At 41.1% G+C, this 8,519-nt stretch overlaps 1 protein-coding gene across 1 annotated transcript in view; it reads left to right on the forward strand.

The window, feature by feature from the left end:
• The window catches only part of LOC102213734 (complement C3-like), a 49,088-nt gene that overhangs the window by 25,939 nt on the left and 14,630 nt on the right, over positions 1-8,519 (forward strand). The window contains 11 exon segments of the mRNA XM_013915591.1: positions 128-148; positions 1,302-1,373; positions 1,458-1,661; positions 1,887-1,962; positions 2,211-2,373; positions 4,324-4,437; positions 4,523-4,673; positions 5,273-5,436; positions 5,546-5,701; positions 5,856-5,915; positions 6,047-6,137. Of these exon segments, the coding sequence (XP_013771045.1) occupies positions 128-148; positions 1,302-1,373; positions 1,458-1,661; positions 1,887-1,962; positions 2,211-2,373; positions 4,324-4,437; positions 4,523-4,673; positions 5,273-5,436; positions 5,546-5,701; positions 5,856-5,915; positions 6,047-6,137 (1,272 nt within the window).

Below are 8,519 nucleotides of genomic sequence, written 5' to 3' on the forward strand. Positions count from 1 at the left end.
ACGATGGGGGTCAGGGCTACAGGTCGCCAGTCGTTTAATGAGGAGATGGTGAAGGATTTGGGTAATGGCAGAAGCACAGTTCAAAAAAAGTGGGAAAAGTATGTGGTACTAAACAAAACAGCTGGAGGAACAGCTGGAGACTAACTGGGTTTATTGGTAGCAGCGCAGTAACATGAATAGTTCTAAAACAAACAGATTAGGAGGGCGGAGGCTCACCGAGTTCACAAACTGAGTCTAAAAATTACAGAAAATTTTTGCTCTAGTATCCCTCATTTATTTATCATCAGTTATCATACATAACATCATCTAAAAAAAGAATCTCTCTGTGTGCAAGGGGGCAGGGTTGAAAAGTTGGGTGCCCTTGATCTTTAGACTCTCAGACAGCACTGCAGTAATAACTGGCATGTGATCAGTCCCCGAACTCACTGTCTGTGAATACATTTAGCTATCCACACATACTAGTTCCTGCCTCATCTTCTCTGTGCCAAACCTCATTCAAAAGAGACTCGATTTCTATAACTGCTTTGATTCTGATTCACAAGGTCCCGATTTGATTTGACTCAGACAGTCAGAAATGTTATAATTTTGATCAGTTATCAGGACATATCCATGTTTTTATAATTAGCCTATGTATAAAAACAAAGCTGACACTAGCTGTTTGGTGGTTGTTGAAATAGTTTTGGGAGCAATTTCTAAAACTAAAATCGATTTGAATCAGGAAAATCGATTCTTTAAACCCACAACTACTTTTAACCAGTTTATAACACACGTGAAACAAAAAATCCAACACCCAGGACACCCGTTGAACAGCTAGGGTCTGGGATAGACTGAAAAACTCTCCAAAGAGAGGTGCCATCGTTTGGCATTGGTCAGGCCATGTGGATCCCAGCATTGCAGACTGTTATTTCGGATGTAGAACGGAAAAACATTCCTCTCCCAAAAGTTCAGCAACTGGTCTCCTCAGTTACCAGACTTTTACAGACTGTAGTTAAAAGAAGAGGGGATGCTACATAGCGATAAATACAGCCCTGTCCTGTATTGTGTTGCAGCCATCAAACTCAAAATGAAATAACAATTTTCTTAAAATGGTGCATTTTCACATTTGATATTTTCTATTATGAATAAAATGTGGTTTTGTGACATTTGCAAATCTTTGCATTCTGTTTTTATTTAGATTTTATGGAACTGGGTATAAAGTTTACCAAAGTTATGAGGTTTCACATTTATATCTGCTCCCTTTGAGTTTCTTCATTTTTAATTCGGTGTCAATATGTTTGCATCCAAAACAGGAACGCAGACAGTCCGTGTTGGAAAGATTGAACTGGAGTCAGTAGTGCCAAACTCTCAACCTGAGTCATTGATCAATGTTAGAGGTCAGTAACTGTCAGAGTGGTGAGAAGGATCAAAAATGAAACCAAGAAGGAGGCTTGTTCATGAAACTTCTTTTTCCCTACTAGGCAGCGTGTTAGCAGACAGTATTGAGAACTCCATCAACGAGGACTCTCTGGGATCTCTGATCAGGATGCCTGGTGGCTGTGTGGAGCAGAACCTAGCCTCCATTACTCTGCCCCTCATTGCCACCCTCTACTTAGACCGAACTAACAACTGGGAGAGCGTAGGCGTGCAGCGCAGGGCAGAGGCTCTCCAGTACATCAAGAGAGGTGAGACGAAAGCAAAAAGCAAAGAACAAAAAAGAAGGAGAGGGGGATTTACTGTTTTTATTATTTTCTATGGCTTAATTCTACAATAAAAGCTGAGGTTTGCAAAAAAAATCTAAAACCAGTTTGCAAAAAACTTTCTGACTAAGCACAAAAGGCTGGAATATGAACACCTAGTTATTGTCTATGTCTTTGTGGTTAAAACAGGAAATTCTTTTGTGTTTTCAGGCTATGACAATCAGCTGGCATACAGAAGGCGTGACGGCTCTTACCCGCCCTACAGGAGGGAAGGAGCGAGTACCTGGTACTGACGAATCCTTACATTCTTAGAGCTTTCAAGTATTTCAGTTTTAATGACAACACTAAAATATTATTTTTATTAGTGATTTTCCTACTTATATGTGTCACATAACAAAAACAATACATGTTTATTTCAGTTTTACTGTGCTAAACTGTACAGAAGTGAGTCAGTGAGGAAAATCAGTTTGAGATTCATAAATAGATCAATTTATTCTGTTAGATAAATCATATGACATAGATTGTGATTGACAGGATCACAGCATATGTGGTAAAGGTGTTCTCCATGGCTCACTCCATCATGGGCATTGAGAAGCAACAAGTGTGCGACCCTCTGGTCTACCTGGTGACGAACAAACTCAGAGAAAATAAAGGAATGTATGTAGAGGACAACCCAGTTTACAGCACTACCATGACGGTGAGACACACATGCACATATACAGCCACACACTCACACTGTGAGGTTGGTAATCTATGTGGTTTCCACTCAAAGACAGAAAAGTTTTCATTTCCTGGTCCTTGTATTGTTTCTCTTGTAAATTATCAAAACTAATTATTATAACTACACGTCTTCACGAGCATAACCTCTCAGCCTGAACACACGACTGAAAATCAGATGTGAAAAAGGACATATTTATTCAGTGCAGCTACAGAATGTAGAATTTATGGAGTGCGACAGAATAAATAAAAACTTTAATTGCAATAAATGTGTAATAACAAAATAAGCAGTTTCATTATGATAGCTATTGCAGCTAAGTTTATCAAATTTAAACCATTCAGACAAACTGTAACTTGGAAAATAAACATCAGTCTATTGATCCGTCCATCCGTCCGTGTGTCTTGTGGGCAGTCGTCTAAGCAGAGAAGCCCAGACGTTCTTTCTTTCAGTCATGACCCAGAGCTCATGACCAGATGGCACAACAGGTTAGATATCCATCCTCCCACAGTGCTCCCTACATGATCCCCTAAGAGACACGGTTGATGCCTTCTCCAGGCATCTCCAAGAAGATGTAGACTGGTTGGGCAGAATCCCTTATCCTTTACAGATTAAAGAGCTGTTCTTGTGATCCATAACCCAGGCAAAAACTATATTGTTCCCTCTGAATCTGAGATTCAACCACAGCGTGGACTCTCCTATGGAGGACTGGGAGTCAATCCACCAACCTTCTGATTGGTAGATGTTGTACCATCGCTTACAGTGTTAATTGTTGTCTGAATCTGTACTGTCGGTAGGATATATGGGCTCAGATTGTGGTCATAAATATTTTGTACTTGTAAATCAGGATTTGTATGTGTAAAAAGAATTTGTGTGTGCGTAAAAAAGATTTGTGTGTGAACTTAGCCAAAAAATACGTGTGAAACTCTGCACTCAAGTTTCAAGTTACAAGTACGAATTTTGACCCTATTTTTCTTCCTTTCATCTGATTGGCCAATATCATGTCAATCACAAATTTAACAATCCAATCAGAAAACAGATGGGTTTGGCTATTGGAGGGGTGCTTTATAGAGCTGCTTTATGCTGTATGGTCCCTTCACATTGTACAAAATATTCATGACCACAATTTGAGCCCATAAGGATAGATGGATAAAATACATGCAGGCACATATATGAAGTAAAAACTACACCTTTCAAAATGATTGCTTTATTATTCAATCACAACTTCCAAGACTAACAAAATCAAATCAATAAACTGAAAAGAAAGAGATTATTATGAAAGTAGAATGTAAATACAACAAAAAGGCCAAGTCTTTATAATCCTTTTGTCTGCTGATGATCAACAGAAAAAGCACGCTGTCATGTAGGCATGCCACTATTTTCTGATGACATATTTTCTTTCTTTAACTTTAAGCATTTGTACATTTTTAAATACTAACAAACAACTTTATTTAACTCATTTAAAATAGTTTCCATTATTTTAGACACTTTATTCAGTGATTAAAATTCTAAATAATCAAATACTTGAATTATTCCAATGGTTTTAATACAAAATTACAAGGCATGGGAGAAAGAGATGATGAAGGTCTCAAATACTGAATAACCCCTTAAAAATTTTCTAGTTCAGAAGGTAGAGCAGGTCCCGTACTAACTGAATGGTTGTTGGTGGACTGTTCCAGTCTGCATGCAATTTGCACAGTATCCTTTGGAAAGAAACTGAGTTCCTCTGATGCGTTCATCGGATCATCACTGTTAGATTGTATCATCGACAAATATTAGATAGAAGTTCTTTGGGTAATGTTGTCTAAGCTCCTTGAGTGCTCAGTAGGAAAGAAAAGTGCTAAAAAGGAACCGGGAAATTTACTTTAGGTGCTTTCTGCCCAAAATCTTTGATAACTGCGATAAAGCCCTTCTCCCTCTCATCGCCTCTAGGGCGGTCTCCGTGGCGATGACCCAGAGATAACACTTACCGCCTTTGTCCACATTGCACTAGCTGAGGCCAAGCAGGCAGGGATCACCTGCGTCATTCCTGGTTTGGAGATGGAGGTAAGTTACAAGCAGCAATCTCTCTTTAACATTTGTTGTAATTGTAATTAAACTAATCCATCATCTACCCACTCATGTGGTATAGAATGCCATGGGTAAGACGACACAGTACTTGACCAATGCACTGACTAGAAATGGGAGGAGACCGTACACCGTGGCCATCACCTCTTATGCTCTGGCTCTTGCGGGGGCACCTCACAATGTTCATCAATCGTTACTCGAAGCTGCAGCCCGAGGTATCCTCAATCAGAATGATTATAGTTCTGTTTTTTAATTAGATTTGTTTTGTTTTCTTGTTTTCATTTGAGTTACCAGAGTAAATGTACCTTAAGCAACTAAAACTTGCTTAAAGTCCTGGTTTATCATCATGCAAAGCATCAGTAAAACAAAAAGCCTGGTTCTGCTGGAGGTTTCTGCCTGTTAAAAGGGAGTTTTCCTTCCCACTGTCGCCAAATCACTCCTACGGGGTCATCTGGCTGTTTTCTTTGTATTATTATAATGTATTCACCTGAAAATAAAACACACCTGAAAGGAACTGTTGTGGTTTAGTGCTACATAAATAAAATACAATATAATTGAATTTAACTAATTTCTGTCTACTAGCAGGATTCTGTTTACTTGCTATATCATTGATATTGTCATATAACACTATTTTTTAATCACGTAAAAGTTTGTACTGATGTTATGGCAGACAGTATGGTATGACATAGCCCTAATCACTGCACTTTTGCTGTACAGACTAAAGCTGTGTGCTCTTAAAGCCGGCATTCAAATAGTATCAAAAAGCCACTGAGGATAAGTGTAAAACATCCCTCTAATTCTGTTGCTGCTGCAGGTGGCAGCCACTGGCCTGACAGAGAAAACCACTTCTTCACCTTGGAGGCGACCGGCTATGCCCTGCTGGCTCTTATTAAGTTGGGTCACATGGAGGAAGCAGCAGCAGCCTTTAAATGGCTGAACAGCCAGCGAAGAAGAGGAGGCGGCTTTGGCTCTACTCAGGTCAGTTAAAGGATATTTAGATTTATTTCACTTGTTGATATTATATTTCATGCCAGATTTCATTGTCAGAAGGCTGTCAGTTAGGTTTTTTCGTTCTCTACTCTTTCAGTCCACCATGGTGGTGCTTCAGGCACTGTCAGAGTATATGATCAAGAGACCTCCTCCTGATGACCTCAGTCTGGATGTAGACATCAGGATCACTGGACGCAGAGACATCCGCTACCATTTTAACCCAAGGACAGCCTATGGCGCTCGCTCATCCAAGGTGAGAGACATTAAAAGAGATATAAACAGAATCCAGGCTTGTAGCGGAGTTTCATAACTTTGAACTGTGATGATTTGGGATTTAAGAACATCACTGAGTGTAATAACATCATTATCCAATATTTTTCTTCTTCTGTGGTGCTTTTGTTGCACAGTTGCCTGCTAACCTTGATTTAGAAGTCAGAGCTCAAGGAAACGGACAGGGAATACTTGAGGTATAAATGCACTGAATGATTATTAATAAAACTCATTAGAGATAATTAAATTAAATAGTAGGACAGTACCTATATTTGGCTGTATAATCGTTTTTGACTGATTGATTTCTCTTCCTGAAATTTGACCCAAGGTTGTGACCCATTATAACCAGCTGCATGAGGTGGATGAGAAAATGCCCTGCCAGCACTTTGAGCTCAGTGTTGCTGTTGAAGAGTCCCAGGGTAACTCCATTTATATGTCTCAAATACAGCAGATAAAATAAGTGTTGAATGTGTCACCAATTTAACTAAATGTATCTCTAAAGGTGCAATTGACATCTACACATACAAAGAAATCAAACGATGTTACGCGCTATAATGAGAAATGACACAGGGGAAAAATACTGAACAAAAAGTGGAGGTACTAAAAGGCACCAGCTGAAATCTGCTAGTAATTAGGAACTAATCATGCCACTTATTGCAAATTAATATCAGCTGGTTCAGTCCTGGCTGATGGTCTATAAAAAGGTGTCTCGTTACCAAGGTGTCACACAAGAAACATCTCATGATGGGTTAAAACAATATGAGGCTGTCACAACTGAACTGGACATGTGTGTGCTTAATAAACTGGCAAATTACAGCAGGATTTTCCTATCCTCGGTCAGAAGGCACCGGTGACTTATATGATGAAAGAGAGGGTCCACAGCAATGAGAATTAGGGTTCCTTTAATCCAAAACATCTCCAGAAGTGAATTCGTGTGAGTATATGTATGTGTGTGTGTGGTTCTGTAAAATAACAGAAATTACAATTAGCAAACAATTAAAGTCAACCAAACTGGTCTAAATAATACAGAAAGGGTTGAACAGAAATAACTAAACACCACCCCCTGGTGGACACAAATGGGCTGCTGCACAGGGATAGACTCCATCTTTACTTTGGGCAGCTCAGTTCACAAGGGTAGCACCATTTTGGTCAAATCAGCGTGAATATACAGTGTCTCGTGGCTACACAAACCGCTGGAAAACTCTATAAAGGCATCACACAATGTACATAGGCAAGTGTATGATAAGTTACAACCATAGAAAAAACAAATACAAGGCACTTACTTATCATTCACGCACACGCACGACACATGTTCAATACAACAGCCCAGCTCCACCAGCGCTATCATGGTGAACCAGCGCAAACACAAACAAAGGATGGGAGGAATGTACCATCTTAGCAGTGGTTAGAGGGGGTCCGTGGAACAGTCTATATGCACAAATCACAGGGGTTTTATACAGCCGCCCCCTAATGTGTATAGCGCATTAGTAAACATTAAAAAACCCATGTGAATATAACTAAGGACATTCAGCTGACAGTTCAGGTAAAGTGATAAGTTTTGACACAGGCCGTTGATATTTATGTTCCCCAATGGCGACTTCAGCTACTCGCACCTGTCCATCCGGGCTGGGAAATACCTGTGTTACCTGTCCTACGGGCCAGGAAGCCCGTGGGAGCTGATAGTCCACCACCATGACAGTCTGTCCCACTTTCAAAGGTGGAGTAGTCTGGTTCCACTTCTGGCGAGGCTGCAGTCCAGGCAGGTAACACTGAATGAACTGAGTCCAGAACCGGTCCGCTATGACTTGGCTGTGACGCCATTTTCGCCTTCCAAGTTCTTCTCTGGTGCCATAAACTTCCTGGGGAAGGGAAGCATCGCGCCGCCCCATGAGCAACATATTTGGCGTGATCGGGTCAACATCTGCAATATCCGAGGAAACGTATCCCAGTGGCTTGGAATTAAGTATGCCCTCTACTTCAATAAGAACAGTAAGCAACAAATCCTCTGGCACCGCTTGACTTTTGAGAGCAACTTGAAGTGCAGATTTGACTGAACGGATCTCCCGTTCCCAGGCTCCCCCAAAATGTGGGGCATGCGGAGGGTTGAAGTGGAAAGTGATGCTCTGTTCACTGAGCTTCTCCTGCAGTCGTGGCTCCATCACTTTGAATGCCTCCTGCAGCTCTCTGTCTCCTCCTCTGAAATTAGTGCCCTGATCACTCAGTATTTCAAAGGGTTTTCCTCTTCGAGCAATAAATCTGCGCAGAGCCATGAGAAAGGAGTCAGTGTCCATACCAGTGAGAAGGTCGAGGTGAATGCAGCGGGTCGTAAGGCATTTAAATATAATGCCCCACCGTTTCTCTTGTCTCCTGCCTATCTTTATAGTGAAAGGGCCAAAACAGTCAATTCCTGTGGACCAGAATGGCGGCTGATTTAATCGCAAGCGGGTAGCAGGGAGATAAGACATCTTCGGTGAAACAGGCTTGGCTCTCCACTTCTTACACTCCAAACAGCGATACTGATGCTTCCTTATGGCCTGTCTGCCTCTTAAAATCCAATACCTGCGTCTCAATTCGGCAAAGACACGTTCTGGGCCAGGATGCAGGAGACGTGTATCATAGTCTTTGATGATGAGCTGAGTAGTAGGATGGTCTGGTGGCAACACAATAGGATGCAGAGTGTCAACATCCATCTGCTCTGCTCGCCGGAGACGTCCACCTACTCGTATGAGGCCAAGCTGACTGTCATATTCGGGAGAAAGGTTGCTCAGTCTGCTGTCTTTGTACACCTCTTTCCCAGATTT

This window comes from Pundamilia nyererei, unplaced genomic scaffold (genome assembly GCF_000239375.1).
Source record: "Pundamilia nyererei isolate P.nyererei 1_Seehausen unplaced genomic scaffold, PunNye1.0 scaffold00328, whole genome shotgun sequence".
NCBI classification, from domain to species: Eukaryota; Metazoa; Chordata; class Actinopteri; order Cichliformes; family Cichlidae; genus Pundamilia; species Pundamilia nyererei.